The sequence below is a fragment of the Papaver somniferum genome, chromosome 7, assembly GCF_003573695.1.
Source record: "Papaver somniferum cultivar HN1 chromosome 7, ASM357369v1, whole genome shotgun sequence".
NCBI classification, from domain to species: domain Eukaryota; kingdom Viridiplantae; phylum Streptophyta; class Magnoliopsida; order Ranunculales; family Papaveraceae; genus Papaver; species Papaver somniferum.
The window spans coordinates 248,634,262-248,660,698 of record NC_039364.1 but is presented as its reverse complement, the minus strand read 5'-3'; the positions used below and the strand labels follow the sequence as shown (position 1 = coordinate 248,660,698).

Below are 26,437 nucleotides of genomic sequence, written 5' to 3'. Positions count from 1 at the left end.
TCCTCTGGACATCATGCCTCTTTGTAACAAGCGTGGCACCACCCTATTTGTATATATCTTGAGATGGGTCAAGAAATGGTTTGATTTGTGTACAGTTGGGTTGAAATGTTGTTCTATCCTTCTTGGAGTTTCGAATAGAGCTTTCTACTGCATACGTCTTCTCTCAGAAATTGTGTTGTCACGTGATGCACAACCTTGATGTGCGAACATCAAAGAAAATCCCATATTTCCTTTGTGGGTCGCGGTTCATAAACGGGTCTAATCCCATTAGTGGGGCATATAAAGAAGAAGTATGCGCACCTTCTTCCTCATCCCATCAGCCGCGTACGTGAACTTTCTAGGGTTCATGATTTTTCTCCATTAAATCTTCCTTGGAGGAAAATAAGACAAAGGGGTAGTCAAAGTTCATTCCAAGTAAGTAATCCCCTCTTGTTTCTTTCCAATTTCTAGATCTCATGATGAATTTCAAGGTTTCAAAAAGAACTTCAAAAAGTTTGGGTTCCGCTAGCATGAATCTTCCTTTAGACCAAAATTCTATTAGAATTAGATTTGTCAATGATTCTTGTGCTAATGTTTTTGAAAGGATTTCATCTATGGGTTTTATTTTAGAAAAGAAATTGGATTCTTCTAGTGGGCATAAAGAGGATTTAGTTTGCTTTGAAAAATTCAATCTTGGAAACATCTTTGATGGTCTTGGTCAAGGATTTGATACTCTCACAAGAATTTTATATACCAACGTTCATGATGTTGATCTCGAAAAAATGGAATTCAAAACCATGATAAATAGAAAAATATTTCTTGTTAATAGAGAGTTGATTTCGAAGATTACCAAAATTCCATTGGGAAATGTTCGTCTACCTAGACCAAGTGATGAATGACCATCGCGTGAGGACATCTCTCTTGGCCTTTGTTGTAATAAGGTTGCTTGGAATCAAGGGAAGTTTCCTACTAATGTTCTTAGTGTTGATTTGATGGCTTTCGGAAAACTTGGTATCTCTAATCTTTGTCCCTCCACAATTGGGAATTCTCGGTGGAGTCGCGAGTTTGCGGAAGTGGTCTATTTCCTTGAATTGGGTGTTCCGAGTCTTGATATTTGTGGTTTCATCATTTCTCAAATGACTTCGATGACTTCACCCAACAAGAAGTTAGGTTACCTTTGCTTGATTAGTCAAATTTTCTATGAACGTGGTTTTGATTCAATTGGAAATTCTCTTGGGGTTCCCAAACCGGTTCGTCCCTGTACTTTCAAACGTATAAGGGAGAATGTCTGCAAAAGACAAAGAGATAATTCCCTTGACGATTATGACCCTACCACCTTGAGTCTTCTTCAAAAAATTCACAAGGGTGTGTGTAAGTTAAATTCAAGGGTGAAGTGCGTGCAAGAACAATTGTCATTGGTTGCAACTAAGTTTCCCGAGCTCAAGGAAGAATTGAACATGATTCAAGCATCTTGGAGTGTTTCCGATGATGAAGATGATAAGTAAATTGTGATTTTATTTGCCTAGTAAATCTTCTATTAAGAATTTTATTTTATTGTTTTGTTTAGAAGAATAACTAGAATTTGGGATAGCGATTATTGTGATTACACATAGCTATGTCCAATGTGTTCATCTTCATGTTTTTAGGTTTATTTGTTTAAATTCTAAAAAAATTGTTTGGAAGATGATTTTTGCAGTATTAATCTTTATGGTTTTATATATTGCAATTTGTTATGGGATATGTGTGTTTGCGTCCGTGAACTATGATTGTCCCATACCTTGTCAAAAGTTAAGTCCTTCGTATGTCGATATGCATGTATTGATAAAAGAATGAATGAACTTTTGACATTACAAAAGTTTGAAGCCTATTATGTCATTATGCAAATATTGATGGAAGATAGGATGAACTTTTTTTTACGAGGATTATATCTAATGTATGTCATTGTTCAAATAGTGATGGAAAATATAATGAATCCTTGTCTATTCCGCAGTATTGATCTTCCCTGATCCATATTTTATGTATATATTGTGAGGCTCCGTAAGTTCTCTTATGTTGAGAAATTCCGATTAGATTAATTTTGGGTTCTCTTGTGGTTAATCTAATTGAGTATTTTTGGATTCAAATTCATATTCGTATGTGATTTGTTATGTCCAAAGAAATCCTTTTTTTTCTTATGAAATTAAGGTCGCTCTTGTTGTTCTTTCGGGAATGACATTTTATGGGAGAGAGTTCTTAATTGAGTTTTTGCTTAATTGCCAAATCTTTGTGGGGAGTACGGCTGTGGAATATTATAGGAGTTATCTTGTATCTTGATGAAAGCATTTAGCTTCGGCTATATGATTGCATCTAAACAAGTTGATATGCACTTTCTTTTGGTCATGAAATGTCTCTATGGAAATTTTCATTAGGATCCCGTTTTCGTACCTTTGCCAATTTTATTGACAAAAAGAGGGAGAATTGTGTAGTTCACACTACAAATACATATGGTTTTCGGATCATTATGTAAGGGGGAGTGGTTTCCATGTGAGATGGAGTATTGACTAAGGGGGAGTGATACATATCACCATAGTATTGTTGTCGAAGTTGTGATACAATTGAACTTTGATGTTGTATAATAATACTATGACACTGTATAACAATGATTGAGAATTTTTGTTTTCTCATTGTTATAGCTACGGATTTTCAACAACGATGATGCTAAACTTACAACCTTTGGAATCATTTGAGTACTTGGAAGTGACGAAGATTTCGAGTAATGTTGAAGATAAGGCATGTGGAAGAAGAGCTACAAAAGTTTATTTATCTATTTTTGTATTCCATATGTATTGATAGTTTTGTCACTAAAATTGACAAAAGGGGAGATTGTTAGAGCACTGCTCGGTCGAACTCGTATGCGTTTCTATCTCAAGCATGTTTGTCAATGTTAGTGATCAAAACTATAAGTCTTGATTTCTAGTCTACTATAGCTAAGTCTCGGACTAGGATAGAAAGTGTAGTTGAGCTCAAGAACTCCATGGCGATCATACAAGACTAAGAACTACTCAAGGAACTGGTGGAACTTCATCGACTAAAAGGTATGTGGAGACTTGAACTTATCTATCACTCAAAAGTCTATCTACTCTATCTCCTATCTTGATAAAAAAGTCGTTTTGCTATATAGACTTTGATCATACACATTTTCTATTTCGAGCCGAGTTTATCTCGCTTATCTATTTCTCGAAATATGTGTTGGTAAGCTTTCTGTTTGGCCAAGTTCATCTTTACCTAGTGACGAAAATCATGTTATGTTTCAATCACTTGAAATTGGCTTTGACGAAAAATGGTTTGTGAATAACAACTATATAAGCCTCCTCTAAGAATGTTTCAATGATTGAAATGAGAATTTAGATTATATAACCAATGTTATATATAAGCATTGTGTGGTAACACATACATGTATAATTCCTTATTCCTTGAACCAAAGTCTGTGTACTTTGCTGCTCAGGAAACCGGAACAGAGTTCGCGAACCCAGTCCGCGTACCCAGTCCGCGTACTGTCGGAGGTTCTCTTCCCGAGAAAATCTGCTGGAGTTTGTAAACTTTTACAAACTTATTCCGGGTACTTAAGTCGACGTACCTGGTCCGCGTACTTACGTTGGTTATTTTCTAAAAACGATTATTCGTGAACTTGTACTTATATTAACTAAGGAATGCAAGTTTCCAAACCGTGGCTATAAAGTTCATGAATCGATTCGAGTGAATCAAATCGTTTTTGTTTCGATTGTGTCTTGTATACTTATATAAGATCTAAACAATTGAACAACTCTCTAACTAGTTCATTTGAGTCATTTGAAATAGTTATGGTGAAGAAGAACATGGTTGATATGAAAGTACTCATATGGCTAACCATTTGGTTAACTACTGTTGAACCAACAAATGTACATGTTTGGGTACGGATACACAAACCTAAAACGTGCATTTCATTTGTGTGTAATAATCTAAGTTTTCGATCTAACGGTTGAAAGATATTAGCTTGAATCTAATCAGGTTTTCATCTAATAGTGAATATTGAATACTTTGTTACTAAGCTAACATTGATTGCAAACCCTGATTTGAAAGACTATATAAAGGAGAACTCTATCAACTGGGAAACCTAATCCCCACACCTCCTGTGTGATACTAGTTGTATAAGCTAGAGTCGATTCTCCTTTAACCTTAGGTTTCTACCGAGACCCTGTAGGTTAACGACTTGAAGACTTCATTGGGATTGCGAATCCAGACCGATACTACTTTCTAGTAGTTGTGTGATCTGATCTTGTTGTTTCTATCGTATTGAGTATAATCGTAACGATTGGCTTGAGATTGATATCTCCGATAGGAAAGATATAAAAGTAATCACAAACATCTTCGTCTCATCGTTTGTGATTCCACAATATCTTCTTTCGTCGCGTCGATTAAGATTATTGTGAGGTGATTGTTGATACTAGGCTATTCTTCGGGAATATAAGTCTGGGTTATCAATTGGTTCCTGTTCACCTTGATTTATCAAAAGACGGAACAAAACTCGTAGGTATTTTTGTGGAAGACGGATTTATCTATTACCGTAGACTTTTCTGTGTGATACATATTTGTTTATTAAAGTCTTCGACTTTGGGTTGTAGCAACTCTTAGTTGTGGGTGAGATCAGCTAAGGGAATCAAGTGCGTAGTATCTTGCTGGGATCAGAGACATAGGACCATAATTGTACCTTGGATCAATGTGAGATTTATTGGGTTCAACTACAGTCCAGACCGAAGTTAGTTTGTAGTAGGCTAGTGTCTGTAGCGGCTTAATATAGAGTGTGTTCAATCTGGACTAGGTCCCGGGGTTTTTCTGCATTTGCGATTTCCTTGTTAACAAAACTTCTGGTGTTTGTGTTATTTCTTTTCCACATTATATTTTTTATCTTTATAACTGAAATATCACAGGTTGTGCGTTAGATCAACCAATTAGAATATCCAACCTTTGGTTGTTGATTTACATTGATTGACACTTGGATATTGGTCTTTGGTAGCATCCAAGTTATCTCTCTTGTATTTAATTAGACTCGCAGATTTCTATTTGCTTGAGTAAGAATTAAATCGAGAGATCGAGATATTATAACTCTTTGATATACTTTATTAAGATTGAGTCTAGTTGATTCTCTTGAAAGTATATTGGATTTAGTCCATACAGATTGCTAATCGAAATATTGGGTGTGGTTGTTGTACCCCCCGCTTTTTCAGAAACATCCAGAATATCCATCTGGACCAGGAGCTCCATCTGGATTTAAACTAAAACCAGTTTTCTTAATTTCTTCAGCCTCGGGTACAACTTCATCATCAGATTATCATTTTGAGTAATTAAATTTGGAATACTACCAAAGATGCCATCTGCAAAAGTAACATTTTGGTGCTTGAATTTGTTGTTGAAATGCTCTATAAGAGTGTTACCAATATCAACTTTAGTAGTGAATAGTCTTCCATTATCATCCTCCAATTCTCCAATAGTATTTCTTTTTTGCCTGATCTTCAAATTTGCATGGAAAAATCCAGTGTTAGTAGATCCAAATTTAATCCATTGAATTCTAGATTTTTGCCCCAAAAATGTATAGTATCTTTTAGCTTGAATGGCATGCTTTCCTCTTGTTTTCACCAAATCATTTAGTAACTTGAATATTAGATGGATCTCTGTCAGAAGCTATGAGACTTATACATCTGAACAACTTTATTAGTAACACAATTAGATTCATTTGATTATCTTTCATGATTGATTGATCATCATATTTTATCTAGAAGTGTTAGATGAATGTGGTTAATACAAAAGTGTTCATATGGATAACTTCGGTTAACTATTGTTGAGCCAACTCAATATACACGTTTAGGTACGGTTACCCATATCTAAATGAAGGTATATTTCATTTATGTGTAACAAGATAAGACCGTCTAACGGTGGAGAGATATTTCTTTGGTTTTAAGCAGACTTAGCTTGAATCTTAAATCATGTTTTCATCTAACGGTGAATATTAAATGCTTTGTTACTAAGCTATCTTAGATTTGATTGAAAGCAAACCCTGATTTGAAAGATTATATACGGAAGAACTCTAGCAACTGGAAAACCTAATCCCGGCACTTTCCTGTGTCCTAGTTGTTACTAGAGTCGATTCTCCTTTAAATTAGGTTTTTCCAAAACCATTATAGGTTAACGACTTAAAGACTTAATTTGGGATTCGTGAAGCCATACGCAACTTTTTTCTCTGTAGTTGCGTGTTCTGATCTTACTTATTCTATTGCATTGAGTACTATCTTCTCTAAGATTTGCTCGAGATTTATCTCCGATAGGTAAGATATAAAAAGTAATCACAAATCTCTTCGTCTCATTCTTTGTGATTCCACAATAACTTCTTCTACTACCATATAGCTAAGTTATTGTGAGGTGATTCATATTTCTAGGTTGTTCTTCGGGAATATAAGACCGTATTATCAATTGGTTCATGTTCACCTTCATTTATCAAAAGATAGGAAAAAACTTCATAGGTAATTTTGTGGAAGACAGATTTATCTATCAGAATTGGAGACAAATTCGTTTATAAGTCTTCGACTTTCGGTCGTAGCAACTCTTCGTTGTGGATGAGATCATCTAAGGGAATCAAGTGCGTAGAGTCATGCTGGGATTCAAAGACGTAAGGAACCCGAATGTACCTTAATCGTTGTGAGACTTGGTTAGGGATCAACTACCTTATAGTCCGAAGTTAACTTGTAGTAGGTTAGTGTATGTAGCGGCTTAATACAGTGTGGTGTTCAAAACTGGACTAGGTCCTGGGATTTTTCTGCATTTGCGGTTTCCTCATTAACAAAACTTCTGGTGTCTGTGTTATTTCTTTTCCGCATTATATTTTCTATATAATTGAAATATCACTGGTTGTGCGTAGTTCAATCAATCTAAACTGTCATATTCATCAATTTGAGTCTGAGATGGTGGTTGAGTAGCATCAAGTGATTCAGCATAACCTTGATATGGTACAAGAGATGGTTGAATTGGGTGAGCAGGTGCTTGAAACGGGTGAAATGCCAATGTGGTGGGAGTAAAAATTGCAGATTGCTAAATGTATCAATGTTCGAGCCACCACCAGCAGGAATGTGTGCCTGACCTTGGGGCATTTGCAAGAAACAACCAGGAGTTACACCAGGGGTTTGGACCCGGATATCCATCATCTCCACATATCCTTTATCACCTACCAAAATGCCTTCCACTAAATTCTAAGTAGAATGACAACTATTACGAGCCCCACAACCTCCACGACTTCTTTAACTGCTAACACCAGGGCTTGTACTCATGTCATCACGACCACTTGTTCCTATATCGGGACGATGTGGACCACACGACTTAAACTTATACCATCATAAGTTGAAACTGCTAGAGTGTGAGGCATTGAGAACGTCAAATTTTCCTATGGTTATGCATCTCTCTCAAGTGAAAAGTATGGAATCCATCGAGAAAATGCGTTAAAGTGTTCAACTGGTTCTGATACTCTTTTGGTGATGCCACCACCCCTTAATATGGATACCTCTGAGGAATACATTCGTTACCAAGGGGAACAGTAATAATATCTCCCGAAGGAGATAAAGTCTTGACTTCCCAAGATATTTGGGGCATATTTGATGAACCCATTTGACTACTAGGTTGCGTATATGCTTCGCGACCATGGTGGAGGTCGAGATAGAATATCAGTAAGTAGCATATTACCGATTGTTGGAAAATTCATATTACCCGAGTTTTGTGGTTGCACAACAATATATGGCTTGTAAATATTCTGGAACCAACTGTAGTAATCAAAATCATTCTCTGGAGTTTGGATCAAATATTCAGCTTCTTTCCAATGTTGTTGATTAAGTAACAACTTTACCCAGTCATCAAATGAAATTATCGAGGTTGGAAACTGGTTGATTGCCTTTACCTTTCTGCCTTGTAGCCGAAACATATACGAGTATCGTGAAGCCCAGGTTGACAAACACCAAAATAAGTATACCACTGATACTTAAAATAACATTGATAAAAACATCTTTGTTTTAGTACATTTACCAGTTTAACAATTGGATCAAATAAATGAAAAGAGATTGTGGTACTTACCTCCAATATGACCCAAAATCCATTCCAGCTATCCGAATGGACATACGAGCATTCACCGAGAGTTAAGTATAGTTCACCTAAAATTGCATCCTCCAATCATATGTTGTTGCTTTCGCTAAATCTTTTAGAGCATCGAGGAACATAACTTGTCCTAGCACGTATAACAAAAAAATACGTTCAAACTCAGGATAATCGTCAGTGTTTGAATGTCCCTGTTCTTCAACCCTTTTAGCATAAGGCTTTAAAAAACTCCAACCCAGATACCTTTATTCCATTTGCGTGTAATTTTCTGGATTCTGGCTTTCTTCCAACATCATTTGAGTACAAGGGAAGTAGTTGTTTCCATTTTCCTTCCGGCTCCCACTTTATTTTGTTAAATGGAAGTAAATCCCTTACGTGTTATTCCCGTCAACATGTATAAATCTAACAATGTAAACCCTAAACCAATATGGTTGTAATTAAATTTTGAATCTGAATCTAAAAATTTAATTTAAATTAGACTAAACGATTGAATCAGAAAAATAAAACTTACCACATTTGAAATCCTTGAAAAATAACGTATTTGTAGTTTTCCACCAACGTACCAATATAACACACAACCTGAGTCTTGTGGTTTTTAGTTTTCTTATGATATAAACGCTGCCAAGGATATCTTCGCACGTTTTTTCGAACATGCAAGAAAAAGAGCTCAAACACAATATTGATCTAAATCACCACCTCTTAGTTTTGCTAAACCAACTCGTTTGGGATGGCTAGATATATGCATCGATAATACACCAGGACCAACTAGTTGTCTAACATTTGCGAACATTTTTTTTTATCATGAATCCAGACACCAACACATATTGTGGATATGGATTTTACTTTGTCTTTTCTATTTCTTTTTCTTTGACTAGATGTTTTAGTACTCATTTTCAAATTAACTGCTCACAAAAGTTTCTCCGGAAAAAATATGTTTAAACGAAAATTGAAGAGGATGGTACAATTTATATACGATGAAGCACCGACCGACCGTGGGAGGTGGAGTCTCCACCGAACGACATGGACTAAATCGCTAGTGATCGAGTCTTGATCACCAACGATCGAGTATTGACCGCTAGCAGTTTAGTCTCCATCATTCGCTAGAGACTCCATTGCTTAACGGTATTACCATAATGGCGCGATCTGTTTGCCAGACCATTTGGGATGGCATATGATTGGGTTTGCCACCCAGTAAGAACCGGCCTTACCTTATCATGCTAACAAATTTGAAGAAAAAACATTTGAAACATTTGGTGCATATTTATGTTTTCCAATGCAAGTGTTTCAATAAATGAGAGTTTTTTTTTTTTTTTGATGTAATGATGCAAATATATTAATTAGCAAATGTAGTACAGGATATTTACAATTTCATTTCTATCAAAGACATTAGATGAAATACTAGAGGTCTTAATTCCTTGTTGTATCTCCGTAGATAATTGTTATAAGCTCTTTATTCTTGTTTCCTTGGCAATTATGTCTGCTGCTGAATTGTATTTTCGGTTTGTGTAAATTACGTGAGCCTGAGGAAATTCATTTAAGAATGTCTTTACTGCTTGAAGGGAAAAAATGAGACGTAAAATGATACATTAGGCGTCCTAGAAATATGAAAGTAGAAAGTCAATTCAAAACTTACTAATTTATTTATGATAATCTTAGATCATGGGATTTAGGTATACAATGTCTTAATTGTAATGATAATCTTAGATCATGGGATTTAGGTATCCAGTGTCTTAATGACGAGAGTTTTTAGAAGAGAGAGGTCTCGGTCTTCGATTTATCAAAAACTTTCACAAGCGTTATAGCTAAACTAAGGGTTAAAGAAATCGGAAAATGGGTCATTTGTCCAAATATTTTTAAATCACGGTTCAAATGGACGAGTAAAAAATAGTTTGGGTGAAATGTCAAAAAAAAATAGTATCCTAGCTTAAATTTAAAAATAGTAAGGATGAAACTGGATACATCCTGTGTAAATTAAAAATAAGAAAAAATATTTAAAAATGGGCGCGATGAAACTGGTTACATCCTGCCTATTTTTACATTTTTATCCATTTAAACAGTATCAAAATCTAACTGTCCATTTTAACCAGGAATTGTTGATTTTGGTCTTTTTAACCAATTTTGTGTAAAGAAATGTTTAATTTCTTATAGCTAAACAGATCACCAGCGTGTATATCGTGTTGTCCTTGAATTTGTGGTGTCAAGGGGTTTGCAAATATTCTGGTTAAATGACATCTAACTGTGTAACAACTAACAAGAGGTGTGCAAAGAATTTTTGGTCATATTCATTGATTACCCTACCAGTTTAATAGTTAATGCTAACTAACTTTTCTTCGGTTATGGTCGGTCATCTAATCGTTCCTTTGGTTACAAGTTAATGACCATAAATTCATTGTATATATATATTTTGAACTGTGATTTGTCAAAAGAACAAATAAAGCTATTAATCAATTCTTCAAAAAAAAAAAAAAGAGTAAAAAATGAAGACATTAGTTATTAAAAATGAGGATAGAGGATATAAATATAAACATGAGAGTTCCATGATCAATGAATATTCTTGTATGTGACCGACTTCAAATTGGAATTTGCTTGGAAGGAGACTTTTAGCCTTTGGTCTTCCTTTTTTTCCTTTTTCTTGCCAAGTCCAAAGGTTTGTGATCAATGAATATTCATGTATGTGACCGACTTCAAATTGGAAATTGCTTGGAAGGAGACTTTTAGCCTTTTTTTTTTTTTTTTTTTTTAATCCAAAGTTTTATTAAAATAAAAAACGTAATTACAAAAATTACAAGAGGGGTTCAAAGACTCCCCATCCCCATAAACCAAAGAGGCAACATAAATAACTTCTAAAAAAACTTAAGATAGCTTCTAAAAAAGAGGAGGGATCCCCTCACACTTTTATTATCACACTATCTCACACGTTGGACATCATTTTTGCGAATAAAATCAAACCGTAACGTATTTGAAGCTAATATTTTGGGGATATGTTCCTCTTACCAAGTTCTACGTGCCTACCAAAAATGAGCGTATTCCGAGACATATAACACCACCATCTACTACTTTGAAAATGAGCCGTTGAAAATCAACGGATTTCTGGCCGTCGAAATTAAGACCGATAGATTGTGAGGGTTTTTTTTTTTTGATGATTACCTCAGAAGTTAGTCGTGCATTTTTTCTTTTTTTTTTTTGCTAGGAATGAAATGATATATTGAAAAGAGAGAAAGATTACATCATATTTAGGCCAAATGGAGGATTATTGTCCAACCATTCACCTGATACATTGAATCTTCTACTATGTTTAGCTGTTGTATCCGCCAAACCATTGTAATTTCTATTAAACTCAAATTTAACAAAACTAAGATCACCTAAAATAAATAAACAATCCTCTAAAATAGAGTTGTTGAACCAGCTAATCTGATCTGTACTATTGTTCATAAACGAGATTGCATTTTTAGCATCACTTCTAATGCAAATTTTGTTGTATCCTCTTGCTTTAACATATTTTGAAGCTTCAAGTAGAGCTAAGCATTCAGCCTCTTCAGAATTCATGGCTTGTCCTGCAACTGTCTTGCATCCTTTGCATTCACCTGCTTGATTGAAAATGACAATTCCAATACCATATTTATTAGTATCATTATCATAAGATGCGTCACAACAAATAATATAACAGTCATGTGGAAGATGTCCATTAGATGGTGGCGCAGGTACTTGACTAGCAGGACAATGAATATTAGAGCTACTAGTAATAAGGAATTCACTAGTATCACTAATGAGTCTAGAAGCAAGTCTAGCAGTACTTAGAGTTTTAAGTTGTTTCTGTTGAAAGATGTGAAAACATCTATCCCTCCACAGAAACCACGCTATGGTTAAAACAGAGCAACACGGGTCATTGTTGGCTAAAAGGTATTTGTTAATCCAGGCATGAATGTTGCTATAGTTACAGAATCACGAAGAACCAAGTTACCAAATGGTAGCGAAGCCCAAACAAATCTAGAGAAGGAACAGTGAAGTATAAGATGCTCCACAGTTTCAATAGTGTTAGATACACACATAGTACAAGTATTTTCCAAGTTGGAATTAAAAACAGACAACCTAACTTTAGTTGGCAGAATGCCTTCTATGCATTTTCACAAGAACAGTTGGACTTTAGGCAGAAGAGAAGCCTTCCACAGATTCTTATAGATTGAATTTACTTGAGTATTATGATCAGCAGTAGGAAATTCACCAGCTAACAACTTGTAAGCCGACTTAACAGTAAAACTACCATTTTTAGTAAAAGGCCATATCAATTTGTCTTGGCCTGTCAAAGGAATCCTAACATTCATGATTTTTTGACAGTTTTCCTGAGAGAGAAAAGCGTGTACTAGGTCTGGGTTCCATGTTTTAGTAACTTGATCAATAAAGTTGCTCACACACATATCAGGGTTAGGATAAGAGATGCATAAGGGGGAAGACATATTAGGCACCCAATTATCTAGAAAAGCATGAATACTATCACCGTTCCTAACCTCCCAAATAGCATTATTCTTAATGATGCAAAGACCATGACATATACTCTTCCAAACCCAAGAGGTATCTCTAATAACTTTATGATGCAAAGGATGGCAGTGTTTAAAGTACTTGCATTTCAAAATTTTAAACCAAAGTTCATCTTCAGAGAGAATAAGCAACCAAGCAGTCTTATCCAGGAGGGCTTCATTAGTAAACTTAAGACTCTTAAAACCTAAACCACCTTTCATTTTATGCATACAAACTTTATCCCATTTTTTTTAGATAATAAGAACCACCATTTGATCTTTTCCCCCACCCCAAATCCCTTTGGGATTGCTCCATTCTATGAATCAGATTATCTGGTAGAAAAAAAGAGTTCATGTGGTAGATGGGAGAGGAGTTCAAAACATTGTTAACCATTACAGACCTACCTGATTGGGACAATTGCTTACCCTTCCACTTAGCGACTCCATTAGCAAAATGGTCAGCAAGGTGAGAGAAAGACTCAGACTTTGATCTTTTAATAAAAAGAGGAATACCCAAGTGTTTATCATTGGGATCAATTTTCTTAACATTAAGTGACCTAATGAGTGAGACACAATGATCTGGATGGACATTCTTACTGAAAAATCATCCGGACTTTTGAAAATTTATCACTTGACCAGAAATGAGGCTAAAATCTTTAATGAGAGACATTAAATTTTCAGCCTCATCATGAGTGGCTTTAGTGAATAGAAGGCAGTCGTCAGCAAAGAGTAAATGGGATATGTTAGGGGCCTCTTTGCTGACTTTAAAGCCATGGATGAGATTACACTGTTCAGCATGAATCAGATAACTAGAAAAGTCCTCCATACATAAAATAAACAAATATGGAGACAATGGATCACCTTGTCGGATACCTCTACTAAGTTTGTAAGAAGGACAAGGTGACCCATTTAATAAAATAGAGAGTAGTAGTGCTGATACATTGATAAATAATCTCACACCAAGCATCTGAAAATCCAAAACACTTAAGGACGTCTATTAAAAAGGACCACTCTACTCTATCGAAAGCCTTCGACATATCCAATTTTAGACCCATAATACCACATTTATCTTTTTTACTTTTCCTTTTCATAGAATGCACTAACTCATGGGCAATGATCACGTTATTCTGAATGTTCCTATTAGGTACATAAGAAGATTGAAAGGGTGATATAAGTTTGCCTAACAGAGGTTTCATTCTGTTAACAATAATCTTAGAGATTATTTTGTAACTATTATTGCATAAAGAGATTGGCCTAAAGTAAGCCGGAGTAACCGGATTATTGACTTTAGGAATGAGAGACAGAAATGTGTGATTCATTTCTTTTAGCAGATGTTTAGAGTGGAAGAAACTTTGGACTGTATTAAAGACATCATCTTCCACAAGACCCATGTTCTGCTTATAGAAGCCTGGTGGGAATCCATCAGGTCCTGGGGCAGACCAAGAATTCATATGCTTAATAGTATCTCTCACCTCTTGTAGACTAATGGGACTCGATAATTTGTCATTGTCCTCATTAGTTATTCAAGGGTTTATGCAATTCAGAACATTTCTATTTCGAAAAGGATTAGACGTGGTACCAACTGAGCTGAAATGGTTAACCAATAGGTCTTCAAGTTAATTCATATCCCTAGACCATTGGCCATTGTTCAATTTTAGAGAGCTAATTTGTTTGAAATGTCTTCTTCTATTCACATAGGTGTGGTAGAAGTTAGTATATATATCATGGCCCTTTATATACTCGACTCTAGACTTTTGCGCATAAAAGTCCTCTTGGATTTTTAGCCAATGCTCCAACGGCTCCTCAACTTGCTTAATAGCCTCAAGGTTCTGAATAGTATTTGTTTGATTATTCAGAGCTTGAAGTTGAGATCCAAGAGAACTGACTTTCTGGTCGACATTACCAAAGTGCAAAATATTCCATTTTTTCAATTCTGTTTTAACATTTCGAAGTCGGTTGACAAATTGAAAAGCATGGGACCCTCTAACAGAAATAGAAAAAGCATTTTTGATCACGTTATGTGAAGAAGGGTCACTAAACCAGCATTTATAGTATCTGTAGGGTCTTTTACCTTGGTGTGAAAGAGTGTTGGTCACCAAGATAATTGGTAGATGGTCTGAACTTATTGAGTCAATATGGAAAACTTTAGAGTTAGCATAGTGACTCAACCACAGACCATTTACCAATGCCCTATCCAATCTGGCTCTTATATTGTCATTGCCAGACTGACGATTAGACCAAGTGAAACGAGAGCCCACAAAGCCTAAATCATAAAGATCAGATTTATCTATAATTTGTTGAATTATAAGAAATTCTTCAGTAGTAAGGCTGGTGAACGTAGACCTTTCGTGGTTATACATGGTAATATTGAGATTGCCTATAAGAACCCATGGAAGGTTAGCCTGTTCACCAATCTTACTAATATAATCCCATTGTTGTAACTTCTCATCATGGTATACAGAACCATAAAGAAAGGTTACTAGGAATTCTGGTTTACTAGGATCATAAGAAATAATAACATTTATCATTTTATCGGAATAATCTACTATTTCTAAATTGAACCCACTCTTCCACATTAAGGATATACCACCAGAGAGACCAGCTGAGGGATATATCCAATTGTTAGGATAGCTGAATCTTCTCAAATATTGGCCCATTTTAGTGGAGTCATTTTTGGTTTCACACAAGAAAATCACATCAGGGTTTTGACTCTTAATAAGATTACCTAATGCAGTTCTAGTTTGTAGGATTATCGAAGCCCTGATAATTCCACGACAAGATTCTCATAACGAGAGAGATGACAAAAGGACTAGAACTGCAAATGTGTGAGAACAAAAAGACACTATTGATGGACAAAAACAAGGAAAGATGAAGACACACTGAGCACAAGTAGGGGAACCAATAGAGATAACTGAACTTATAAGAGAATTCTATGCAAATAGAGATCCAACCAAAACTCACTACGGCAACACAACCAGAACGGGTAAAATTTATCCCAAAAACTGCAGTTTTAATTGAACTGCATTCAACAATGCAGCCTAAACAAGCAGGAGAATTGGGTAAGGAAGTATAGTCAATCAAACATATAACAAGATAGTAATCAAGTTGGATAGGATTATCAATAACCAATACACCCAAGATTACAAAACCAATCAATAAGAATTTGAGGACAGTAAACACACATAAGCAGAAGAGCAACTTGTAATAAACAAAGATGCGAAGGGACAACAGACAATACGAGTTAGGGTGGACTATTATGTTGATAAGAAAGAAGTTTTTAAAGGGAATTAGGGTTTTTATGCAGAGAGTGATTGATAGAGAGAAAATACTGAAATAAAGAACTTAGGGTTTGAAAAATTTGGAGAAATAAAATTAAGGATAAGAATTACCTTATTAGCAGAACCCATGACATTAATCAGTGTAATACCTTCTTCCACTGATGTTTCCTCATCAACTTCCTCCATTTCAATTCCTTCCATCGGTTCAGTTAGGTTGCTAGAAGAGGTCTCAGGATTCTTAGTAGCAGAGAGAATCAATTTGGTTTGAGTTGGAGGAATGGCGGATGAATTAAGAAGAGAAGAGATGGATTGCTTAGAATCGATGTTGTTTGAAGACGACTCAGAAACACCATTGCGAGATCTTTTTTTTTTCCTCTCCTATGAATTATCGAAATCATCTCCAAGGTTAAGAGGAGATACCGACCCTTCTCTGATATTAGGACCCGAGCTAGGGATAGGGGTACCGGTGTTATTGCCACCATTTATGTTAACATCACCGTTATTTTCTCCAAGCGCAGCCACCACAAAAAGTTTTCAGCTTCCTGTTCCCGACTCCATACATCATATTCTTCAGCTGACATAGAATCAAGTTGTAGCTGAAGAGCAACTTGTTCACAGTTATTATCAGAATGATCAATAACGAAGCATTCATCACATAAATTATACGGTTGCTTTTCCCAATGATACTTGATCCAAACTTCACCTCCAGATGTTGTTCTCAGCCAAACACCTCTTTTGAGTGCGGAAGTTAATTCCATTCTGATCCTAGCCTTCACCATTCTGCCAATCCTTGGATGTGCATTAGGGGGATCTATTTCCAATTTTTCTCTACCAAGATCTTGAATAATCTCATCTATCATGGACACATTTAGATGTTCAAGTTGAAGGTTTCTGAATTTGACAGTCCAGTTTTGATGAAGAAATTTAATATCAGCCAATGGAATCCTTGGATTATAAATCTCTACAGCAAGCAGGTAACCTTTTACTGTCCATGGGGACTTTTTGATGATATCCTCTTGATCGTTGGTGGTGCTAAAATTGAAGACGAAGAGATTAGGACCCATAACTTTTGTTTCCTTGCTTTTGTATTTCTTCCAAATCGCATTGATTTCATCTCGTACTTCTCCAACTTCTAAAATCTCCGGGCAAAAGACCTTACCAAGCACACTATTGCTCCACTCGTCTACAGCGTTGCTAATAACTTGAGCAGATCCTAGCGTTCTTCTTTGAGGTTTGACAACCCCAATATTTGTTTGTTGCATTTGAGAAGTGATACTAGAGACTTGAGGTTGAGGATAAGTTGCCATAACAGGACGATGAGAATTGAACAGGATGGTTTGAGTGATATTGGAAAAGAATATCGATTTTAGTTTTTTGTGATGAGAAGAGAGAAAAATGAAGAGGTTATTTATATTGGCGTGCATGGAAAAGAAATTATGATATTGCTGATTTTTAGGATTATTTTGTTGCTGGAAGGCAATAAGACTAAACTTACGCCAAAAATTACTGGTACTAAATTCACGCCCAGAGATATTGATATTTACGTTACGCCAATAATTACTGAAATGGTTGTAACCTTTTGACTGCTGGGAGATGAAGCGTTCCAAATTCTGTTTTTTTTTTAGGAGGAGCTGGATAATGATGGTTGAGCTTGATTGGTGATGGAAACCTTTCTTCAATACTATGACCAAATTGATAAGGAACAACTTTACGCAACGTAGATGGAACCATCATGGATTTGATGGAGAACACAACTGTTGGAGAGTGCACAACTGCCGGAGGATGCACTACTGCTAGCATTGAATCAGAAATGAGTGCTAGAGAAAATCCACCACTGGAATAAACACTACTGCTTAAACTTACAACTGATTAATGGACATGGATGCTGTAACAAAAGGGTTAGTTATCCATAAGACAAAGAAAAACTAAAATAATCAGTAGAAGAGTAAGGAGATAAAAGATAAAGAGAAGAGATCAATGACAAAAGATAAACCAAATTAAACCATAGACGCAACAGTATTATAAGATCGAGAAATGTAAAGTGGAGCCTAATACTCAAGAATTCTTCGTGGTTAAACTAGAGAGAAGGATACTGGATTGCATCAGAACCCATTATATTGTAGAAATCTCCTCTTCTATTGTACAACATCCCATACAACCGAACTACAGATCCGCATAAATGGTTGGGGAAAATGATGTTGTGCAAGATCAACTTTTTAAATTAAAAGAAACATCAATTGAAAACTTAGGAAATCAACATAAAAAGGGGAAAATCCTCTACTGGTCTTAACAAAAATGGGAAAAAGAAGGGGTTTTCTCCATGAAAACCAAGGTCGAACTGAATATTGAACAAGCTTGGATTTGGTAAAGAAGCGGTTTCGATTGTGAGGTTTTATATTTCAGAATGTGCTCATTTTTGGTAGGTATGTAGAACTTGGTAAGAGAAACATATCCCCAAAATATTAGCTTCAAATTCGTTACGGTTTGATTTTTATTCATAAAAATGACGCCCAACGTGTGAGATAGTGTGATAATAAAAGTGTGAGGGAATCCTTCCTCTCTAAAAAATATCAAAAATAGTAACACTTAAAACAAAAACAAAATGGAAAGAGTTATCGTCTCCTCAGTCTCAGTCTCTCTCTTTGATTACCAATTTTATACGGTTTACTGTTGTTTCCAGAAGAAATGGCCATTTTAAGTTGCTAAAAAAAACAATGTGTTCGCTGTGAGTCGACTTTTAGCTTTTGGCATTTTCTACCACAACGTTCTCTTTTTTTTCTTGATGGGTTAGTAAGTCAGTGGCCCTTAAAAATTACTACCACTTATAATGTTATGTTTAGAATTGAACCCCTACTTCCTCCAACTCCAAAGAAGGTTGAATGAAAACCATTAGGTCACATGATGGTTCTCAACAACTAACCACAACGTACTCACATTTTTCTTCCTTGAAGAAAAAGCTTCACATTTTTAAGTTTCGATAGGTATATGAGGATAAAGTTCGTGTTGTGGTCAAGTGGAGGTGGTTGAGTAGCTGCTGATGGTGGATTTTTGACAAATACGAAAATTATTAAATCGCCTCAACCCGATAGTAGAAACTTAGAAGCATCAAAATTTTGTAAATTACTGACTAGATATCAGAAATATGAAATTTATATATTTATATCATATTCCGCAAGAGAATCAAAAATATAAACTCTAACTACAAGCATCTCATGTTGATCATGTAGCCTCTATGAAAATTGTCTATTGATATACTATTAGAGTCTCACTCGGCTGAGCTTTCAGTATTTTATATATGAATATCTAATATTTATATTGCACGACTCAGTATCTATTTTTGTATTAAAAACTCACTTTTTCGAGGCCTCATAACTTATTGGTGTTTGTTCAACACTTTTTAGAGGTTCCCTTATTTAATTATACAAAATACACAATCAAAACTCGGTATTGTGTCATTCCCCTATTTTACCTTGTTTTCGAATAAATATAATGCTCCTTAATATATTTCTACTGGTATAAAACAACTTACAATATTCTACTGCTATTCCATAAAACTGAATTCATAGAAATTACTCTATGTTTATCAAAATAAATCACTAAATTAACTTATAATCATTCTCGGTTGAATTCTATACATATATCGTGGATATTTGTCATTTCAGACTTATTGTCTAACACCGGACAACCCAAAAAATATATTACGAGTGCGCAACAAAGAAGGTCTTAAGATTATGGTAAAAAGAGGAAGGTAAAATAATAATAATAATTTTTTAGTTTAGTAATAAAAGTTTTTATAATAATAATAAGAGATGTGTTTGCGGATATTTGCTATAAGGATGGTGTGGCAACTAGGAAAGAAGTATCGCTTGGCTTTTTGTCTGATAACGACTCTGCATTGCGTCCTGCTGATATCTTGGTTTACAAATGGGAAAACGGACAAGTTTTATGTTTTGATGTCTCTGAAGTTTCGCCTTTCACAGGTAACGCCACTTTTATGCCCGTGCGTGCTATTTCAAATGCTATAATGCGGAAACGCAAAAAAAAAAAATCTTGACAAGTGCACTGCTTATGGTTATCGTTTTTGTATTTTTGCCTTCACTACCCTTGGCAATGATTCGATAGTTTTTTTTGAAGAGACTGAAAATTGTCTCGCTAGTCATGATGCAAATATTAGGATAGATAACTTTCCCTTCCATAGAATATGTGTAGTTATCCAAAAAGGTGTTCGTGCGCAGCTTGTTGTTAGGTTACCAATCAACTTCTTGTTACAAATTATTGATCGTTTGGTAGTATTAATTTTCTTAAACTTTGTAGATTTTTTTCATTTTTAAATAATTAAGGAAAGAGAAGAAAAAAAGAAGAATAATAATAAATATATATAAAAATTGTTTATGTACTTGCTTTCTCTACGCTATGTGAGTTGGGCGAAGATATTATGGTTTTATTAAAGCGATTAAAGATTGCTTAGTCAACAATAGTGGTGTATGCAGTTTTATCTTTCATACTATGGGCGTAGCTACTCAAAAAGTTGTTGGTAGCCAGCTTATAGCTAGGTTACCAACCAACTCATTGTAAAAAATTTATTCGGTTCTTTTTTGTCTCCCATATATATAATAATAATAATAATAATAATAATAAAAGAGAAAAGGGAGGACCAGCGCCGGCCGGCTGGTCCCTCCCTTTTTTCTTTATTTTTATTTTATTTTCTTCTTCTTCTCATTATTATTATTTTTTTGTTATTTATTACGTTTTTTACTTAAGTCTCTACCTAGGTCCCTCTTGCCACTTCTACTTAAGTTCTTCTAAGTAGGTCATTCTACCCAATTTTACTTAGGTAATTCTACCTAAATATTTTTGCATGTTTTATTTAGATAACTATACCTAAGTTTTTATATCTTGATATTTCTGCTTAAGTTATTTTCGGGTCTTACCAGCTTAATCTTCCTATTTAGGTCTTCATACATAAGTCTCACCAAGTTTCTAGGATTGATATTCATCAGCCTAACTAGATCAATTGACTCAAATAAGTAATACATCTATAATTAAATAAACTAAAATAATAGAGACACTTTCGGGCTACAACATGTGTAGTGCAGAGAACACTACATAATTAAAGTTGCAAACACTTACGGCCTACATCTGTAGTTAAAATAGACTTAAATAGACCGATATCCATCTAGCGGCCTACAACAAGTGCAGTGTAGGAAACACTCACGATTATAAAGCAGCTAAGTCGTGTTAGCAGTTGAAGGAGTGAACGGAGTAGTGGATGTACAACCGTGAATCTCCATAACGAAGCAGAACTGACTTCACCATGATCTCCACTTCCCTACTCTTCCATTCTCTTACAAACTTCCACCACTTACGAGATCAATGGTTTTACTACTACTGCTGCTACAAATAGGTCCTTCAACCTATTTCTCAAAAAGATCTCAGACTTACTCAAATAATCTAACCTTGATTTTTACAGAAGTTATCTCTCAGTTTTAACACAGAAAAACTCTCTTTACGTAGCAGTACAAACACATCAAACACAATATAATCTTATTGATCCCAATATTTTCTATTCTTCCCTTCCTAAGATCAACCTTTCTCATCTTTATGACTGACGCAAGACTGGAACACCCATTTTTTGGTTTAGGACATAATTGTACAAATTGATTTCTCGAATCTAAAAGTACTAGTACATTTATTTTAGAGTTCAAACGCATTTCTCACACAAATATCAACTTACCACCCACCCTTTTTTTTAATAGTTATTCGTTTTTACCCCAAAACAATAACATGTTTGAAGTGGATTTGATATGGACGTCCGTTCAACAACTTTTTGGTAATCTACGTAGCTCCAACAAATCTTCTCAAGTGCAGACCACATTATGTTTGGTACAAGCAGTTGTTCATATATGGTATGTTAGGCCTCCAATTCTCCTAGATTCTTATAGGCTGTATCGAGTTCTTATGAACTTGTGAAGTTATTCTCGAAATACTTGTTTTACTTTTCGGACCTTTGTCATTCTTTGTGACGAAAAGGGAGAGAAATATATGGAGTATAGGGTGATCTACAATCACTTGAGAATGTTATATATGTGTGTTGTAAAGTATATAGTATAAAAGAGATAAAGCATTAATCAAGGTGGAGAAACATATCATGTTGTGTAGTACTACATACTACAGAACTGCATAACAATTATTTTCGGATTGAATATATGCCTAGCTCACCTATAGGGGGAGTAGAAATTTTGTTATCCAAGTGCTTCAATAACGACATTTATTTCTGAATACTTTTAGGAGAGAAGTGCTGTTGAGACTTGGAATCAATCATATGAAGATAGAATTAAGAGATTTTTGTGTAATGTAATATCTCGGTCTTTTAATTCTTCTATTCTCCATATGTTTTTTTATTAAGATTTGGAAATGAGGAGATAGTTAGAGCATTGCTCGGATGAACCCACCATGCGTTGGTATGTCAAGTTTGGTGGAAACGTTTAGTTCCAAAACTCAGAGTTGCTTGATTTGCATAAACAAAAAAAGTCTTGCCATCAACCGGATAATTATAAAGTAAACTCTGTTAGGTTAGACTAGGAACATGGAAATATTGAGACTTTTGTTAGAGCACAGCTCGGTTGAACCCACCAAGCGTTGGTATGTCAAGTTTGGTTGTCATATTTTAGTGAGCCAAAACTCATTTAAGAGTCGTTTGATTATGTACTAGAGTCAACTTCGTATAGGTTAGCTTGAAAGTATTGGGATATGAGACATTACAAGTATTGCGGAGACTTGAAGAAGTGAAGAAGTAAGGAGATACAACGACAACATCATCCTTCCACTTGAGGTTAGTGATATTTGACTTGAACTATTTCATTCCTAACGTATCTTTCAAGTCGTGCATATTGAAAACAAAACTGCGAAGCATGAATTATACTCTAGTTAGACATAGTATTAAGGAATACAATACGAGGTTTATTGCTTAACCATTAAGCTTTGTAGATAAGACATCGACATAATCCTTTGAATGCTATTGTGATTATGTATGGGTATAAGATGAAGATTTCATCCTAGGAAACAATGTTTTACATGTTTTTTAAGGAAGTAAATTCATGAACTTGTTTTGTTAATGGAAAGAGAAATCGTCAGGCATTATTGGTATTGTTATTCATTGCATATATTTTGAACTACCAATATGTGTGATTAGTATAACCGCTCATGACCTGTTTATGTTCTTGGTAAAGCTATTCACAAAGTCCTGACTTTTGTATTGGTATGACTTTTATTAGTGAAACCGATCTTAAGTAATCACCTAAGATGGTATGATCGATTTTGTGTTATTGGTATGACCGACTCTGGGTAAAGGGGAACCGATCCTAGTAAGAGGTGCAACCTATCACAAAGGGGAATCGATCCTTGTATGAGGTGCAACAAATTTTTAGCAGAAAGGGAACCGATCCTATGGACATGTGCAACACGTTTTTAGGCAAAGGGGAACCGATCCTATGGACATGTGTAGCAAGTAAAAGTTAGATATCATATATATGTGGGGAACCGATCCTAGTGCCTAGTCAACCGAATTTGGGAAAGCTAGTGTGACTATGCACAGTACTCACATGGAGGTAGAACCGAAACTTGTTTTGGTAGAACCGTTAAACCATGATTTGTGATTGAGTGTTCTTGATCAATCACATAGTTCTTGAAAGTCAGATGAACCAATTCTAAACTTGTTTGAAGTGTGGCAAATCGGTTTCAAGATTGTAAGTATGAAAGAGGACTTACAAAGTAAGTATGTCGACATACTTTGAACATGTGCAGTAACGCTTATCTTTAATTGTTCAAAGTTATTCCTTAATAGCTAAAGAAAGAAAATCCCAGATCGAATAAAATAAAATTGAGAATCTTTTATTTAAGGTTTTTAATCTTATTTTAGGAAAATGAAAATTAATAATATGCATTTACTAGTTGGAGATTTTCCAAGAGATTTTCGGTCATTATTTTGGAAAAAGCATTTCCATGAATTATGGAAACCGAATCTGGAATATATTGCATATCTTGAGAATATTTTCGGTTTTGGAAATTCCTTGGTGTCCAAACTTCCTTGGTCTATAAATATCAAAGTTTGCATTTCGAGCAAACTAATCCTTCGTACAACAAGAACTATCTCAGTTGTGCTGGTACTGGTGAAGGCACCTATTCGGAGAGGAGAGTAACCTAATTAGGAGAAATCTCTTACGACCGCTCAGTTTAAAGTCTTCTTTGGGAATGAGAAGCTCTATTAGTACCGTTGGTGGGAAACTAGATAATTGCGGTTTATCTTTTGTTTTCGATTGATTTGATTGACTAACAGTGGTTGAAATTTGATTGCACCTAGTTTGTTTATGCTTGAGAATCTTCTCTTCTGATATGAGATTCACTCAAACTAGATCGAAGTTTCGACGGGGATCTTTAGACTGTTTGTAGATCTAAAGACGTCTTGTGATAATCCATTGTTAACAGACTCCGTTCTGTGCGTGATTGATCACAAGAGATTCAAGCTGATTGTGTGCAGGTGTTTACTGAAGATCTAAGAAGATTTGAAGACAAAGAAGACTTTGAAGATTTCTGATTTGGGATTCATAATCTTTGGTGTGCACAATACTTGTTTCCGTAAAAGAGGATCCAACTATAATCGGTTTATCCTTGTGGTAGATTAGATTGATTAGTTGTGTAGATCGGCATCAATACAATTCTTTGTGATTAAAAGTATTGATTGAAAATCTTAAAAATTATTTCGGTAGTTGATAATAAGATAGATATAAGAACCCGACGAAGGTGTTTATTGAGATAAACAGAAGAGCCTTTGTCGAACTCATATCACTTGGTTGAAAAGAGTTGTTACCAAACATATTTGTTGTTCCTTTACTGTTTGGAATACGAACCAAAGAAATTGTTCCAAGTACGTCACTTATTATAAGTTGGAGGCGTGGGAATACAAACGAAACTAGGTGAAATATAGGTTTAGTTGCTTGGTCTCAACTATACGAAGTTGGTTTGATTTTGTATAGAGGCTTAATCCTGAGAGTATTCAATTATGGACAAGGTCCCGGGGTTTTTATGCATTTGCGGTTTCCTCGCTAACAAAATCTTGTTGTGTCATTTTCTTTTATTTTCCGCAATTATAATTGTTGTTATTATAATTTAAAGTAAATTACACAAACGTTAATTCCTCTTTACTTGATAAGTAATCATGTTGTGTTTGGTTAAGTCCGAACCTTTTTATCAAGTAAACATACTTCGTTGTTGTATTGTCTCGATCTCGTATTCATAGACGATCCCACGAAGTGTGAACCGATTTGTTGTATTGTCTCGATTCAGTCCATAGACAATCACTTTCGGAGAAAGGACTTATAGGTGGAAAAGTTTTAGATTGAGGTATATTTGGGTACCCTCGTCTTTTCAACTTTCTCTTGTTACTCATAAAGAACCTGATGAAGCATCAGCAATAACGAAGACATCATTCTTCATTTCAAGGTTAGTAACCACAGGCATGACTTATTTAATTTCTTCCATTTGTTCTTTCAAGCCAGTAATTATTAAAAACATAGTATATGGAGTAAATTTTATTTATAATGACTTTAGTATTGGTGACTTAGTTATTATACTATGATCAAAGTATTATGAAATGATATGCCGGTTGTTTTGCGACTTGAACATAGAGTTACGAAGTATGGGTTATCAATGAACTTCGTGTTATCGACATTGCACTAATTAGTGATTCTTTTTTATTTAGTGTACTGAATTTACGGATGAGTCCATACCTTGGAATTGTGTTTATTTGCATAGTTTAAGGAAGTAAACTTGCGAAACGTATTTCGAAGTTGAAAACTAGATTCAATGATCTATTCTAGGACCGATCGCAAATAAGCATCTAATATAAGATCGATCTCAAGGATTTAATCTTGGACCGATCCCTGATAAGGATCTAATCATGGACCGACCCCGAGGATCTAATTTAGGACCGTTCAAACACGCTTTTCGCTAGATTTGTGATCTTCGAATTCTTACAGACATCGAGATTGAGGTGTATATTAGTTAAACTGGAATTGTTCATAAATTTCGACATAGTGATTTGACCATATGTTAAACTCTAATATCTTTTAGATATCGAAAATATATGCTTACCATATCCCAGAAATTTGCATATCTCTAGTTACTATTTTTTGATGTGTGCTAGATAACATTATTTGTGAACTACAAGTAACATCGTTTTAATAGTTGGAGTAAAGTTGAAATTCTTCAAATTAGGAAACAAATTTATTTTGAATATTTTAAGGATTTACTGAGTTAATAATACCTCGTTTTCCAATCAAGCCTTGGCCATAAAACTATAAATAGTGGAGATTATATATTTATAAACTCACCCCTTGGCACACAGCTTAAGTGATTTTGTAGGAAGCTTACTTTTAAAGATATAAGAGTAATCTAGTTAGGTAAAACATCTTATGTTGTCTTCGTTTAAAGTCTTGTTTGGGATCAAGAAGCTTTTAGTAG

At 35.0% G+C, this 26,437-nt stretch overlaps 1 protein-coding gene across 1 annotated transcript; it reads right to left on the bottom strand.

Moving 5' to 3' along the window:
* Positions 1 to 11,300: 11,300 nt before the first annotated feature.
* On the bottom strand, positions 11,301 to 18,264 carry LOC113300088. Its single transcript, XM_026549267.1, has 2 exons — positions 16,031 to 18,264; positions 11,301 to 11,711 (listed from the first exon to the last, which is right to left on the bottom strand). Exon 1 carries the CDS (start codon positions 17,341 to 17,343, stop codon positions 16,402 to 16,404), a length of 942 nt encoding a protein of 313 aa, XP_026405052.1. The 5' UTR covers positions 17,344 to 18,264; the 3' UTR covers positions 11,301 to 11,711; positions 16,031 to 16,401.
* Between the last annotated feature and the right edge of the window lie 8,173 nt (positions 18,265 to 26,437).

Excerpts from the sequence above, each read along its gene's own strand:
- LOC113300088 (XM_026549267.1), bottom strand. The coding sequence starts at position 17,343 with ATGCACGCCAATATAAATAACCTCTTCATTTTTCTCTCTTCTCATCAC.